The 17,179-nt window shown below is 38.9% G+C and overlaps 1 protein-coding gene across 2 annotated transcripts in view; it reads right to left on the bottom strand.

Annotated features, from left to right (window-relative positions):
• ppp2r5eb (protein phosphatase 2, regulatory subunit B', epsilon) overlaps positions 1-17,179 on the bottom strand; it is a 41,888-nt gene that overhangs the window by 2,515 nt on the left and 22,194 nt on the right. For both annotated transcript variants that reach the window (XM_008398657.2, XM_008398662.3), the window contains 10 exons: positions 16,112-16,213; positions 15,560-15,652; positions 15,318-15,448; positions 14,608-14,667; positions 9,288-9,396; positions 8,759-8,812; positions 7,876-7,926; positions 7,673-7,792; positions 7,452-7,579; positions 4,290-4,391 (listed from right to left, as the gene is read on the bottom strand). In XM_008398657.2, coding sequence (XP_008396879.1) covers positions 4,290-4,391; positions 7,452-7,579; positions 7,673-7,792; positions 7,876-7,926; positions 8,759-8,812; positions 9,288-9,396; positions 14,608-14,667; positions 15,318-15,448; positions 15,560-15,652; positions 16,112-16,213 — 950 coding nt within the window. The remainder of the gene's footprint in view (positions 1-4,289; positions 4,392-7,451; positions 7,580-7,672; positions 7,793-7,875; positions 7,927-8,758; positions 8,813-9,287; positions 9,397-14,607; positions 14,668-15,317; positions 15,449-15,559; positions 15,653-16,111; positions 16,214-17,179) is intronic.

Here is a 17,179-nt window from a genome sequence, read left to right as displayed (position 1 = left end):
CCGGTAATGTACGGCTCCTTCTTTAAGTTTTGCTCGGAGCTCCAGGATGATCAGTCTGGATTAATCTAAACGATAATGAACCATTATCAACATTTCCCAGCAGATCAATATGATCTCTGTACTCAGACTCCCTCCATTAGCGATGTTCTCCATCAGAGCCAAAGCGCTCCACAATTATGCGGCACACATTTGCGCAGCGACTTGTATACGTGTGATGGCATTACACACCTTAAAAATAATCAAACCTATTGGTTATTTTTAATCAGCAGGTTTGGGTTAATCTGCTGATCCAACCCAGTTTTCTTCTCTCAGTGAGAATGAAATTACCCCATAGATGCATTTCATGCACTTTGGCGCACAGACCAATGCATTACATCTTTATGAGACAAAAACTGAGGAAAAGTACTATTTACATTAGAGTAAGGTTTTCACATACTTTTATTTTCTTTATTTTGTGTGCATGTTATGTTATTGTCTGAGGATAATTGCGGTTCAATTTCATCGTTTACGTTCAAACAATTCAAATATTAAAATCATGAAAATCATCAGGTTTGGCGCTTCTTGAATAAATAACATTGAATGTAGTCAGACTCCAGTGTACAGGTCCTTCTCAAAAAATTTGCATATTGTGATAAAGTTAATCATTTTCCAAAATGTAATGATAAAAATTAAACTGTCTTATATTTTAGATTCATTGCACAACTGAAATATTTCAGGTCTTTTATTGTTTTAATACTGATGATTTTGGCATAAAGCTCATGAAAACCCAAAATCCCTGTCTCAAAAAATTTGCATATTTCATCCGACCAATAAAAGAAAAGTGTTTTAATACCAAAAAAGTCAACCTTCAAATAATTATGTTCAGTTATGCATCAATACTTGGTCAGGAATCCTTTTGCAGCCTTCAATGTGGCATGGAGGCCATCAGCCTGTGGCTCTGCTGAGGTGTTATGGAGCCCAGGATGCTTCGATGGCCTTAAGCTCATCCAGAGTTTTGGGTCTTGCGTCTCTCAACTTTCTCTTCACAATATCCCACAGATTCTCTATGGGGTTCAGGTCAGGAGAGTTGGCAGGCCATTTGAGCACAGTAGCACCATGGTCAGTAATACCATGGTCAATAATACCAGAGGTGTTGGCACTGTGAGCAGGTGCCAGGTTGTGCTGAAAAATGAAATCTTCATCTCCATAAAGCTTTTCAGCAGATGGAAGCATGAAGTGCTCCAAAACCTCCTGATAGCTGCTGCATTGACCTGCCCTTGATAAAACACAGTGGACCAACACCAGCAGCTGACATGGCTCCTCAGACCATCACTGACTGTGGGTACTTGACACTGGACCTTCTGGCCTTTTGGCATTTCCTTCTCTCCAGTCTTCCTCCAGACTCTGGCACCTTGATTTCTGAATGACATGCAAAATTTGCTTTCATCCGAAAAAAGTACTTTGGACCACTGAGCAACAGTCCAGTGCTGCTTCTCTGTAGCCCAGGTCAGGCACTTCTGCCGCTGTTTCTGGTTCAAAAGTGGCTTGACCTTTGACCTGGGGAATGCGGCACCTGTAGCCCATTTCCTGCACACGCCTGAGCACGGGGGCTCTGGATGTTTCTACTCCAGACTCAGTCCACTGCTTCCACAGGTCCCCCAAGGTCTGGAATCGGCCCTTCTCCACAATCTTCCTCAAGGTCTGGTCACCTCTTCTTGTTGTGCAGCGTTTTCTGCCACACTTTTTCCTTCTCACTGAGGTGCCTTGATACAGCACTCTGGGAACAGCCTATTCATTCAGAAATTTCTTTCTGTTTCTTACACTCTTGCTTGAGGGCGTCAATGATGGCCTTCTGGACAGCAGTCAGGTCAGGTCATGATTGCGGTTTTGAGTAATGAACCAGGCTGGGAGTTTTTAAAAGCCTCAGGAATCTTTTACAGGTGTTTAGAGTTACTTTGTTGATTCAGATGATGAGGTTAACTGCTCGTTCAGAGAACCTTTTCATGATATGCTAATATTTTGAGATAGGAATTTTGGTTGTATGCCAAAATCATCAGTATTAAAACAATAAAAGACCTGAAATATTTCAGTTGGTGTGCAATGAATCTAAAATATATGATAGTTTAATTTTTATCATCACTGTGAGGGTTCTTGCATAAACCAGCCAGAGAGACGCTGAATGGAATCCAAAAATAATCTTAATTTATTACAAAAAAGTTAAAAAATAATTAAACAATGAAGAACTGGGCCCAAAACTGAGGTCAACATAAACTCCAACTCAGGTAGTTACACAAAGAACTCGAGCACAAAACTGACCTAACAAACAAGACATGAGGGGAGCTTAAATAGTGGCTGATCAGACCACAGCTGACACACAAGGGGTAATTTAAACATACAAAAACTTAAACAAATACTAATCAATACAACACCAAATCTTTAAATTAAAACATTAGAATGAAACTACCAAATAGAAACATTAAGGAAATGGTCAAATTAAATTAAAGAAAACCAAATTTCCCCGTCCCCTGGCAAACAAATGGAACGGCCCGCTGAGGAGGTTTGCCAGCCAAATATGGACGTCAGTTAGCTGGAGCTCTTCTGACCCTCCAGCAGCTCCAAAGGAAACTGGTAACTCAAAACAAATAAATTAATTTGTTGCTTTTAACAAAAATATAAAGAACTGACAACTAAAGTTAACCACATGTGTGCACTTCAAATAGTCAACTAAAAAGTCAAGCTAATGAAAATAATTTTCAAAAATAAAAATCTAAACTATTCACTAATTAATGTCTAAATTAATATTAAGGATGAACAAAACAAACAGTTACCATTCAGGTCTGTGTGACAGTAGGGTCAGCTGTCACAATTACATTATGGAAAATAATGAACTTTATCACAATATGCTAATTTTTTGAGAAGGACCTGTATTCAGGTGAATTTTGACGCTTTGTAATTTGATATTGTCCAAAGAAAAAAGTTTGCGTGGTTGCCACACATTTTCATGCCAGCAAAAAAGTGCGTATATTTATGCAAACTTTGACACAAAGTAAATTTTTATACATGCTGACTTGTGCGTAAAATATGGCCCTGCACATTTTTTGTGCACGCGCACGCTTTATGCATGAGGCCCCTGAAGATTCCTTGACCGGAATAATTTGAGTTTTGAAATACAAAACCCAAATTAATCCAAAAGTTCTCATACTCCTTGAACATTTTGTCACATTCCAACCACAAACTTCAATATTCTATGAGTCTGAGTCAGTCTCACAAAGTAGCACATGTAGCAAATGACTCATGGTCTTCCTTCCTTGGTGAGGAGTGTGGCACCATGTGGTATAGAACCAGTCCAGCAGTTCAACACCAGATTTCCGTGCAAAGCAGCTTAAACTGTGTTACACTGGATAGAAAATAAATTTAAATAAAAAAAAATACTTTGATTCCAAGGGAAATTTAAAGTGGACATATACTTTTAAATTATTCCTTTTCACATGCAAATCATTCGTACAGTCATATGCAGTAGACTGTAATTCCTGGTTATTGCAGCTCCACAGACCCTCCTTTACCTCTGCTCTGAGGCTCTTTTAAGAGCAACTCGTTTTGCTGCTGTCTTTTTAAATGTCAGACATTTCACGCCTCACCCCCCTCCAGGTAGCACAACGTTCCACTCCACCCCGGTCGGCCATTGTTGTAGTTTAGCCTGTGGTGGAGCGATGCCAGCGATACGATTATCTACCAACAGAGAAACTTTTCTTCCCCCCAGTTTATTAAAGATGTCAGCAGCAGAAGACTTGTCCATCCAACCTCCCCTGTTGGAGTCAGAGTCTGACCCAGAGGAGGAGAATGGAGACGATGAGCCAGAAGAACCACACATTCTAAAGAATGCATCACTACGGTGTTATTACTGTATTTACACCCTCATGATCCATACCAACTACGTACAATATGGAGCGTAGCTTAACTGTAGTGTCCTAACAGCTAAAAGCTAGCACAAAGCTAGCTTTTAGCTGGGGTTGCCACAGTCAGGAAGGGACACCACACCTAACTAATCACCACGCCCAACTGTTATTTATGAAGACCACATATTTTCCTTCCACTTCACAGTTACGAAACACTGTGTTGGTCCGTCAAATACATTTCTAGTGACAGGTTTGTTCTTAGAATGTCATAAAATGCAGAAAAGATGGAGCGTGAATACTTTAGCAGTGTGGGTGCATAACCAAAACCAAAATGTTGCTTCAGTCTGACTGAGTGTTCTGCATGCTTCTGCTGCATGGCAGCAGAAAGAAAGCGACAGGATTCTGGGCTCTTACCGCTGACGGTCCGACTTGTAGGTGGCGGTGAGCTCATCAAATAAGGTACTGTTCATTTCCATGAAGGCCTTTAGAACATTGTACACCAGCGCTACAATGGCCCTGGGACAAAATGGACAGACAAGCTTCAGAATAGACTCTTCGACATTAGAGAAATAAGTACAAAAGGTCAGTGCATCATTTCTGTGGTAGAGCAGGGTTTGCCCTGGTGGGGGCGCTCCACTCCACTCCACTACAGGCTCACTGAGGTCTCGGTTGGCACTAAAACACTCAACTGTAGTTTGCCCTTCAGTTAGATCCTAGCTAAGTGATCAGTTGCTGGCTTGGTTTTAAAACAATCTGCGTTATGCTTGTCAGACACAGAGCCATCCTGTGCCACGACAGGACTAGGCAGGCGCTTAGGGCCCCCCAGACTTTCAGGGGCCCCATAAATACTTAGAATTTAATACAGACCATAAATCTACACTTTCAACATATAAAGAATGACAATGCTATTAAAACCGATTTATTGGTTTTAGCATAGATGCATTAAAAGCCTTAAATTGTTTAACATTTAAATTTAAGAACTAAAATTGCAGTATGTCACTTCTAAATGTGTTTTTACATATTTATTAAAACTGTCACTATGTTGTGACAGTGTAATAAGAGACAGATCTGTGAAAAATGGAGACCACCCTGTAGTCCTGCTGCCATCTACAGAAATACAGTGTTGGTCAGAAACAACCAATCAGAGTCAGGAGGTGGGTCTTAGTGCTGAAAATCGCAGCTCCCTGCTCCAGTACAGCTGGTTCACCACAACAAAGGCCCAGTCCCAATGCTCAGTGCGCACCCTACGCCCCTCTATGAAGTGTGGATTCAGTCAAATGCACCTAAGGGTTCAAGTGCGCAGGTTTAGAAGCAGCAAAAATGTGAGAATCGGGACAGTACACCCTTGTGTCATAACTAACATAAAAAATGACGGGACTGATCACTGATTAGGCATTTTGTGCTGCTAAAAAGTACAACTACAATAAAACTAATTATTTTAAATGTACTGTAAAGGTGTTTTTGCTTTCCTAAGTCGTTGTTGGATATATTTGTTGGAGCTATGCGTTTTGTTAAGACTTGTTGAATAAAGAAAATTATATGTAATCACATGTTCAGAAACACATTTTTTCAATGCATTACTTTTAAAAACTGATTTTATCCTCTTTTTTTTTTTTTGCAACAGAGTTTGCTCAATGAACTTTGTCATATTTCCAACATGGCAAAAATACACATTAAACTGTACTAACATTTAATTTAACAGTCTGCCATTTGAATAAATAGAGACATTATGTATTTTACTCATAAAACCATCTCTTTTATGCAGCCAAAGGTTAGCTTGATATAAAGAGGAGCTAATAAAGATCAAGTTAAGGACAAACATAGGATATGTATAAAACAAATGCCTGATGCTGCAGTTGAAAAATAAAAGGTCTAAAGGAACTAAAATGTCCTTTTTAAAAGAAACTGAATTTTGTGACTTAATAGACCAAAAATGTTACAAGAAATTCATCAGGAACTCTGACATCAGTTTTCTTCCCCTCTACCCTGACAAGAAAACAATTGTTTAAAAATCAGAATATCTCTAAGGAAAATAAGAACCAAATAGTTTTCTACTCCACTCCCACAAAAAAACGTAATACATAATTATGAAATTAATATAAAGTCTTCCCTATAATGACTTTCTGCAAAAGAAATTCAAAAATAAATATAAATTCCTGTGCGTTTTGTGACTGAGATTTTGATATCATACACCTTTTTTCAATTGCAACTTCATTCATGTTTTTAGAAAGATTTTCAAAAGTGGATATTGTACTAGAAATCTATTCCATCTATTCCAGTTTTAATATAATAAAATTTGATCTTCTAACAGGGGATGAAGAGTTAAATTATGATTTATTTATTCCTGTGGATATGTTTTATTCACAAATACTGCTTTCTAAAAAAAAATTACCTCCATTTTTAAAGTGAAATAATTTTATTTAAGAGTGCTTAAACCTTCCAACATCACAAAGGCCGGATTTTTATACCAATATGTTAATATCTTAATTTAAGATTTTAAATTTGTCTTGCAATTGTGACATTTTATTTTACTTTCCTCAGTTAGTTTGTGACTGTTCTTTTTTTATTTCTTCTTTTTGCACTCAAACCCTTCAACATGAACGCGCATTTGAAGGAGACAAGGGCGGAACGAGGGAGGGAGTGTGAGTATTGGGACAGGGCCAGAGTCTGTCTTGAATGCTAAAGCTAGTTAAAATGGCTACCGATGAAGGGGTGGGGCAAAGAAGAACTCAAGAATAAAATATATCTGTCAGTGTCCCCTGACAAGTAGTGTGCTACTACTTATATATGTGTGTAGTGCAGTAAGTTTCCCTTAGTTGCTGCTGAGACTATGTAACCCGCTTACTGCTACAAAAAGAAAACAAAATTCAGATAATTGCTTGCATTTTAAATTGGTTAGACTGCTGCAGAAGGAGTGTCTTGTTAAGTGTGCCATTCCTGCAAGAACTACAACTGCGTGCATATTTACATTTCAAGTTTACAAAGGTAGATATAGTGATTAATAGTACAAACATAACAATCTACAAATAGCTACGCGGCTGCGGGGGTAGAGCCAGGTGGTCCACCATGCTAATAATCGACTGGAAGAAATAACTATTTAAAATGTCAGTCAGTCATGTGACATATCAATGTCTCATCCTGTAAACACCAAGAATCTACTCTGATTTAACTCATTACATAAAAACTAAGCTGGGTTTCCTAGCAAAAGACAAAGTGACGACAACCTCCCTCCCACCGGTCACTGGACGATTATCCCACTCCTCATATTTACTAATGTTCAGGAATTTACATCATCACTCATTTAATGCCAGATCAAACAACAAATAAATGTTCCATAGAATGATCCAGTTATTATTTTGAAAAATAGAAAGATCAATCAAAAATAGCTGAGCCTCTAACTGATCTCTGGCCGGCAGCGTAGAGAAAGTTGAGTTTTTATTATTTTTGGGAACACTGTAATCTGAACTAGAACAAATCCTATTGTTGATTTGCAGACAGATCTATCTCACGTTTTGTGTAATAATTCCATAAACAGCAGTTTGTTCATGTTCATATTAGGTGTGCAAGGCGACTCACGGGTTCCAATGCTCTTTCGAGATCCTGTACAGGCTGGCAAACATGATGGGCAGGATGACGCTGGAGTTCTCCTCAATCAGACTCATGATGTATTCGTTGTTCCAATAGTACAAAGCTCGCTCTGCGACCTGCAGGGAACCACGCGCACACGCACACACACACACACATAATCACCTCCAGATCCAAACAGCCCAGTCAGGTTTCTATGGGACATCACTAACCTGGAAATGTGGGCTGGAAACGCATCTGGAGATCTGTTTGAATAGCGGCTCCTGGATCTTTACAAACTGTGTGGGCTCTATCACATCCAGAATTTCCTCCAGCTCTCCCAGAAACATCACCTGAACCACCACAGAGGAGAGCATTACTTATTGACCGAGCGTGTGTATAGAGAGGTAGTCCTCCTTTCCTTCAGCAGCCTTACCTCTTTTTGACTGCACGTTTTGGGCCAGAACTTCAGTAAGCCTCTGATGACCTGAAGAAGAAGGCAGAGAACATGGAAATGTACTTGAGTTTCAGCTCTCTGTTATTCTAACTGCAGTGTGTATGTGGAGCTACACAACTTTGAGAGTAGTTTTAAGAAAGTCAACAAGAAGAAGGGCCCAGAATATCTGAAGCAGCAGATATTCTCAATGGTAACCTCAGAGCCTCATCTAAGTGTCAGATTTTCTTTTTGCAGAAGGTTCAGTTCTGTGGGTTCCATCAAGCCAACAAAACTCAGTCAAGTCAGCTCCTCTACGTCTGAGACTGATCGTCAAGCAGGAAGAGGTGGACCTCCTGCCAGAGCAGGGTGGGGTGGGGATGGCGAGGAACCGGCTGACAGTGCTGCAGTCCACTTCCTGTTTTTGGAGCAGTTTCTGATCTGCTTGGCATTCACATACATTTGAACTGCACCAGAGTTCACTTCAACTGAAACCAAGATTTTAGGTGGACCAGAGTTCACTTTTTTGTTCTGCATCGGGGTTCGATTGTACATTCAGACCTATTTAAACAAACCAGACTTTCGAGACAAGCAAATTAGAGTTTAATTACAGTGGACTGGACCGGGTTAGTGGGAATGATGAACTCTGCCTGGTGTGTTGTTCAGGAATCCTGTAGGTTAGCTACAGTAAGCTGAAGATGATCACTGGGAAAGTGTCAGGATAGATGAAAAACCCAGGTAGCTTTAGTCATCCACACCCCCACTATTCTTTATTATTAGAACATAAGTGATCTATTTAGCAATGATAGAACCATAGTGAATATCTGGTGTGAAGCCAGCTGTATATTCTCTTCAGATATTCAACAAGAAGTGTAGTGATACTTACTGGTTCTGTTAATGTCGGGTCTTTCTCTAAGAATTGTACAATGCAATAAGCCAACTGTAAAAAGAGAAGAGTTCAAGTTTTAATAGCAGTTATTTCAAACAGTTTAGGTAGAATACAGAGCTTAAATCATCCAGTTGGTTTGATAAAACCTACAACTATTCAAGAGATCAGAAAATCAAAGATTCAGAAGCTGTTTGTTTCCCAACTTTGTAAATTTCTAGTTCACTCCACCTCCAGAACCAAAACCTCGTTATTGAACAATATCTAAAAAATGAAGTGTTTATAATCAAAACATTTCAAGTTTCAAAACTGGTGCTTCCCCCTGAACAGGCATCAAGTAAGTTCAATAATATCCAATGATATATTTAATAGAATATCACTTGAAAAAACACATGGTTTATCAGAGTTCAGTTAAAATTAAAAACGATTTTAAATCCTAAAATCTAAAGCAGCACAATAAAACAGTCCAATCAGTGTCAAATTGACAAGAAAAGGTAACTAAGGTTAAAATGTTCCAGAAAGACATTACCTGTGCATGGAAGAGGGACAGGCTCCTGACAGTATGAAGGGGGATCAACACTTTAACCAGAAACTGCTTATGTTCTGCTTTCAGTGGCAAAGCAAAACCATTGATTATACTGGCAGAAAGAGAGACGAGACAAAAGTACCATTAAACACAGAAACAAAGATAGCTACGTTAGCAGCTCATAACACAAAAAGTCAGTAATGAGCAGAGATTATATGAATATTTAAAAAGTTCACATTAGGAAAATTAAAAACTTCAACTAAAATCTGTTTATAGTCTAAAACTGTAAACCCCAAAAATGAAACTGTATTTACCATATAAATTTCTAACAATCTCTCTTACCTCGACTTAGTCCGTATCATCAAAGTACAAACATAATACTCATTCATTCAATTCTTAAACTTTACATATGAAACAATAAAGAAAAATTATCAGTTTTTCTCAAAATTCTAAGATGTCTGACAATGAAATACCAAGATGGATCGGCTGCAGCAATAGTTTCACAGAAACTATTTCATGTACCCATCTGTCTGAGAACAGTTAGAAACTACTTGGAGCCTGTCGTTTTAAAGAAAAATATTTCCCATGTAACCTATTCCAAGAAGTCCTTAGTGAAATTAGTAAGTATTGAAAGAGTACTTTCAAGTATTAAAAGTACTCTTAGTATTAGAAAGTACTCTTTCAATACTTGCTCTTTCAATACTTGCTAATTTCACTAAGAATTAATTTACTCCTTGAGCCTTTTTTAGTCTGGGAAATACTAAATGCACAACATGCAGTAGCTGACAGAGCTGGACGCAGCAGCAGGACTCATGCCACATACAGGAGAGACAACTGATTATCTATATTTTCACTTTTCTCAAGCTACAGGCTGAGACTGAGAGGAGCAACCATCCTTTAATCAGCTTTGTTGATTAGTTCTATGCAAATTATAAGTTTCTTAATCAACATTTAACTGTTTTATCATCAAAAATGAAAAATATTTTCAGACTTTCCACCCCACCCCAATAAGCCACCATGCCTCAACTCAGATCATTAGGCAGTTCTCACACACCCCATATGATTTAGTATTACATACTGATGGTCATCATTGGCTCAATGTAACAACTTGATATAGCATTTATTCTGTTAGACTCCCGCTGCTGCTGCCATAAGCATCTGCTGGTACCAGAGTTTGAGTTGACACATAATTCTTACCATTTAATCTTCCATATTTACTTCAAAACATTTCTCCTCTAAATCAACGTAGATGAAGGGAGAGCCCGAAGCTGTGTGTGTGTTTGTTTGTAATACCTCGTGGGGACAATTTTCCTGACACATACGTTGTGGGGACCCACTGCTCCTTGTGGGGACAGAAGCCTGGTCCCCACAAGGGGAAACGCTATTTTTAGGTCAGGGGTTAAGTTTAGGACTAAGGTGTGAATCGAGTTTTGGTTAGGGTTAGTGTTAGGTATGTAATGGTTATGGTTAGGATAGAGGCTAGGTTTAGGCTGTAGAAATGAATGGAAGTTAATGGAAAGTCCCCACAAAGATAGCCACGCAAACGTGTCTGTGCTGCAGTTCCAGAACAAACATGATGCATGGATGCTCTGATTACTCATTAACGAGAAAGGCAATAAAAGTTCCTTAAAGGCCAGGGTGAACTTTAGTTTAGGTGGTGTGAACAGCTTGGTTCCAAACCTCAGCAGCAAGAAGGCTCAGATCAGAAGCTGCAGAAATGGGCCTGGGACTGGACCTGCTGATGAGCCATAGGACTGAAACACTGCAGACCTGCTTGCAATGCTAAAGGTCAGCCATGTTGTCCTGTTGGTCCCAGCAGCCTGGCTGTGCCTGGGTTTCAGTCTAAAGTACTTTTACTTCATTTGCTCTTAATCACACTAAATGTTGACTGTGTTTCTATGACTTTGTATTTTTGTGTTTTTAAGATGTGACGCACAGGTATACAAGCATACCTTGATGCTGAAATGTGCTACACAAATAAAATGATTTGAGATTTTGATTAAAATTTTAAGAAATAATGAGACCATCTAAAACTTGAAAATAAATGGCTAAATAGTATACAGCTATAAATACTAGGGATTTTGAAGTTTGACTTTACAAGAGAAGCTCTGCTACAAAAAGATTAAGATTTTTCTTGTTTTTAGAGTTGCACTCTGAACTGAGACTTATTTTTATTTTCAGTTTCAAATACCACTTATAAGAGCTTAATTATGTTATTGTTCTTTTTATAATGCAAGGTGGTAACATACAGATTTTATACTTTTAAAGGTCAACTTCTTGTTTCCATCTTGTGTTATGGGATGCAAAAATTGCTCTTAATTTCAAAACTTCAAAGAATTAAGTTCTGAATTAAACCAAGGAGCCAATTTCCTCTAGATACTGGCCTTCTTCTTTAAGGACACTACATTGTCTAATGCTACATGAGGAAGTAACACTATGAACAAGATCAACAATTTGAGAAGGAAGGAAATTAAAGAGATCCTTTAAAAGACTTAACAGTAAGGTCTGATAAAGATATGACATTTTCTGGGGAGTCCCACATTACAAGCCCACTCTGCTTAACATGCGGCGACCGGCTGCTAATGAGGCAATGAAGCTTCAAGCTGCTTCGCCACGTAGAGACCAAGCAGGCTGCGGATATAAGCAACACTTAGGGTGTCATTGTCTCTCATCACTCCCTGATGGGACCGTCTCGTTGCAGAGAAACAAGCTCAGGGCTCCCATTAGTCGTTATTGTGAGTTAAAATTTTCACAATAGTAAAATGTTTGTTTTGTGGCGCATCTGTATCTTATTTTGAAGGGATACGTAAACGTACCATAGCGACCAGAGTCAGAGAGTGTTTGGGCAGTGCTCGAGAGGAGATGAGTAGAGCTTGTGAGTCTTAAGTCTGGTTTAGATGGCAAGATTTAAGAATTGTCTGCCGATTCTCCAAACCTCTGTGATCACAGAGCTGATAAAAGTCCAACAGGTTCGATCGGTTCGTGTGTCCAGACACATGGCAGAGGCAACACACCACATGAACCGATTCCAGTCACAAACATCCCAATTCCAGAGGATAATTCAGTAAAACCCCCAACTTAGCATACGGGAATTTAGAATAATCAAACACGGATGACGATGTAGAAGCAATAGTGATAGTTTGTGGAGTCATTTTAAGAGATAAAAGAAACAAAAAGAAAAGGCGGTGGATAAAAGACGATGGGAGAAGCCGCTCTATTTGCTGCATTATGATTTGGAGGCGACTATGTTTTTTCATAATTAACATTTTTAACTGAATAAACATAATAATATATAATAATGACCTTTACATAATAATAAACATTTCCACTTATCATCTCCGAAATCCATCGGACTCTCAGTTGTGCGATATGTCCGCTGTTTGGGATTTCCCTCTGTTCTTGCGTCACCGCGCTGATTGGCTACCTGTCACATTCAACAGGTTGCATTCTCGTTCCCAGTCAGGGAAAACCCCACAGGCTGCGATAAAAGGGCCAAGACAACCCAAATTGGGCATATTCAGGTTTTAGCGGGAACACCAACATGCAGAAGCCTTATCTGACGGTTCAGATAACACCCGGGCCGCAGCAAAATGTCCAAGTCTTGACCGGTCCGCGGTAATAAAAAGGTTGGGGACCACTGCTCTGGATAACCAGCGGTTGAATGACAGCATCAGGTTAAATATGTCATCACTGGTCAGATCAGACAGGGGACCAGAGAAAATGACAGAATCTGACATCATTTTGGAAAACTGACCAACGCACCAAACTAGTTGGCACTAATGACATTAGTGTTATCCTTAATGTAACGTTAATGTTAATCCTTAATGTATCATTGGCCTGTAACAATAAAAAATTTTGCTGGACGATTGTCTAAAGAAATTATTGCGATAAACGATAATATTGTTTCAAGACCTTTTGACACTGATTTAATGGAAATGACTAATACATGCGATTTCCTGATATTTATTTTCAAAATAACACGCAACACTGGAACTGATAAACTAAATAAACAAAACAACCAAAAACAAAAAAAAAAATTGATTCTCAGTCTCCATTAACAAAAAACGTACTTGAATAAAAACTAAACAACATAAAGCCAAAGTGGAAATAAATACTGCATTCAACCAAAAGAGTGCAGATTATGAAGTCTGTATTGCCCTTCAGTAATCTCTAGATTTAAATAGAGAAAACCGGCACATCCGACAACCTAATGCAATAGTTCACACTACACCATTTTTTGCCCCTATGACAATTTTAGATCATTGGCCGATCTAACCGATCATCCAGCGGTGTATGGTGGGTTAAGGTAGATTGTCGTGGCCGCTCCGGTCTAAATCAAGGTTTTTTCCCGACTTGGAGCTTAACGCTGAATGTGACAGGTAGCCAATCCGAAAGCGCAGATTTTCCTCCTGCTGCTTTCTGAGGGGAAATTACGGAGTGGAATCCCAAACAGCTGACACGGCGCAACCCAAAATCCAGCGGACATCGTAGATGATATGTGGAAACAACATTAATATTTATTTAACGTTTCGTGCAAAGAATATAGAAATGACAAGGGGAGGAGTTGAAGCCAAATTGCTACCGCAGTTGATGAACCCGGTAGGTTTTCAGCTGTTCTTCGTTAACGTAACATAAATAGGTTATAATGATTTTGATTCAGCTAGGACTTTACGCTGACTCTATAGCCACATGCATCACAGGTAGATTCTAGTAAAGCATTGATTAATGCCTGATTTTAAAATTAGTTAACTGGACTTGCAGCCGTTATTTTGTGCCCATGTGGCTGGACATCACACGGCACAACGAACCCGATCGAACCGTTATACCTAGGATTTCTGTCGGCTAATGTGTCTCTCAGGGTTTGAAAATGGGCCGACAACTTGTGTAATGTGCGCTGGACATTAGATTAAGGAAATGAGGAAGGGAGTGTCAGTGGAGAACACCGGAGCTGAGCCTTTTTCATTCAGCGTCATCAACAGAAAGAAAAAAAAGGCAGGAAGAGACGATAAAGACGATAATTAAAATGATCGATAGGTTTTTTTATCGTCCGATTAATTGATTTATCGTTTATCGCGACAGGCCTATCCTAAGGCAACAGTTTCAGGCAAGAGTTGATGTCGCCTGTGGCAAATATTTGACTTTGATCGCTGCCAATTAGCAGAGTCTTCTTCTCAGCAGGTGTGTTGTTGAGCAGGGAACATATAAGTAAACATACATGAAATGACAGTTTATCTGTCAAAAAAGGTTGATGTAGGGGTTTGGTACACTTTACTAAGTGTACCAAACTTGCAGTAAACCACCTTTACTGCAGATTTCCACATACCTTCCCAAGATCTCCAGCAACTCAGCCACTCCATTGAAGTGCTCCGTCTCATAAACAAAACTAGAGAAAGGAGAGTAAAACACAGCAAACATCAAGGGCCTGATGTATAAACATTTTACCTGCAATGAAAATGTGCAGCACAGTAACAAACTTTGATGAACGATGAAACTGAACCAAAGTTATCCTCAGACAATACGACACAAAATAAAACAAAAATAAAAGGATGGGAAAATCTCACTCATATGTAAATAGTAAATTTCCTCAGGTTTTTTCACATAAAAATGCAACTTCGCATCGGTCTGTGCGCTGAAATGTATGTTAAAGAAAATGGAGACAGATCAGCAGATTAACTCCAAAAAGGTCAGGTTTGATTATTTCTTGAGGTGATCAAGGTGTGTAGACAATCAGAAGTATACAAGTAGATGTGCAATGGTGGAATGCTTTAGAACTGATTGAGAACATTGGTAACTGAAGGATTCAGAGGGAGCAGGTGTTCAGAGAACATATTGATCTGCTGCGACATGTTGATGGTTCATTATCCTTCAGATTGCTCAGACTGACAATCCTGGAGCTCTGCAGATGTGTTAATTTATTAATCAACAACAAAAAATAGCTGCAGTGCATATTTTTAAACTGAAAATGTCCCATTATAAGATAATCAGAGACAGATGAGAATGTTAGAAGTAAAGAAATGTATCAAAAAAACTCACCGTAAAAAAATATTATTGATCTGTTTTCGTATAAAAGCCCTCAGCCCCAGGAATTTCCCGTAGATTCTATGCAAGACTGTTTTCAGATAGTCTCTTTCTCGAGGGTCCTCGCTGTCAAACAACTCCAAAAGCTGATTGAGGGGAACAAAAGCAGTGATGTGGTGAAGAAGAAAGGACACTGAAGCAACTGGTAAACAGTGGAAATGAGAAGAGAAGTAGGACAGTCAGCAGCAGGAACTCACCTGTAGGACAAACTTCTGGTCTATGTACTTTTTGGCAATGCTGGGCTGGAATTCCTGACTCTCCAAGAACCGAATGAAGAACTCATAAACCAACTGAAAAAGATTTGGAAGAAAGTAAAGATTACAACTCATTATACATATAGCATATCTAAGCAGGTGCTATGAGCATAAAAATCCCATTTTCTCCTGGTCATCTAGAGGAGGCAGGCTACCAGCAGTAAGGTTTGAAAAAAATTAGTTTCCATACCACAGAACTCTCCACCTCACTATCTGCAGTTTAATGTCTTTAATGAGATGCCAGACAAAGAACTGGAGGCTTCTACAGCAGTACAGGAGCCAAATGGAAAACACCCCCCCCCCCCCACACACACACCTTTTGCTGCACACTACTGGTTAGCTTTGTAAAGACTAGAAGAAAATACTAATCACTACAGTTTCCTTTGCATTCAAGAAGGACAAGCTGAGCTCAGAATTCTTTTCTCAACATATTTTTGAATATTTTCATTTTATAAACAAATTAAGACATTCTGTTTGACAATGCAGATCTTTTACCTGTAAATGTGGCCAAGATGCCTCAAGTGTGGGTTCGTCCTCCTCAGGGTCAAACTCATTGCTGTCACTGGGTGGAAGGGTCCGGAATATGTTATGAGACACCTGGAGTAGACAAACAGAAAGCATAGGAAGCATTCATAGATGAGAAAATAATCCTCTTGATCCAGTTGATCACAATGTTCTCCAAGAAATTATGTAGGAATGAAAGCCAGGCCGGCTTAGAACTCATCTGTCTGAAAGATTCCAGCTTTTTCATTAAATGAGAAATCTTCACATTCTAAGGCTGAACACTGTCTCCAGTGTTATAGATCTCAGTGTTATTTTTGACCAAGATGTTATTTAAATCTCATATTAAACAAGTTTTTAGGATTTCCTTCTTCCATCTCTGAAATACTATCAAAATTAAAAATAGCATCCTGTCCAGGAGTGATGCTGAAAAATGGACTACTGGAATTCATTACTATCAGGAAGTTCACAAAATATAATTAAAAGCCTTCAGCACTGCAGCAAGAGTTCTGATGAAAATTGAGATTATAATTCTACTCATTATTCTATCTCCACGTAAAACACACAAAGTGTTTTGTTTACTTAATACAATGGTGCCAGAACAGGGGAGCCGTGGGGCCATTAGACCAAGTGTAGAGATAAACTTAGAAGTCAGGACCAAATCTGGGTGTTTCAGGAAAGTAGCGGTGTGGCACAGTTCATAGTGAACTTGCATGCAAAACATGGGGAAGTGGAGCTACAATAATCTAGGGTTAGTGGCTGCAATTTTAATGGAAAGAAAATCTGTTTTCACATATGAGATGAAAAGTACCTCTGTCTTTTAGAATAGAATTTATGTGGCTTCTGTGTGGTATCAATACAAAGTCTTCAACTGCATGCAACAACCATAAAACATATTATTCACTAATTTAAAAAAAAATTATTTAAAAAAAATCTTCACATTAGGTCCATTTTACAGGTCTGGCACAAATCCTCTATCATCTATATTTGGCCCAAAGCAGATCAATTCTGCTTTCAAAGTAGACAAATAATTGCACAGACACCTTGTAATAATTTTTGTTC

The sequence above is a fragment of the Poecilia reticulata genome, chromosome 22, assembly GCF_904066995.2.
Source record: "Poecilia reticulata chromosome 22, P_reticulata-male-v2, whole genome shotgun sequence".
NCBI classification, from domain to species: Eukaryota; Metazoa; Chordata; class Actinopteri; order Cyprinodontiformes; family Poeciliidae; genus Poecilia; species Poecilia reticulata.
Note: the sequence above shows the minus strand (reverse complement) of the source record. Positions and strands in the feature narration are given on the sequence as shown.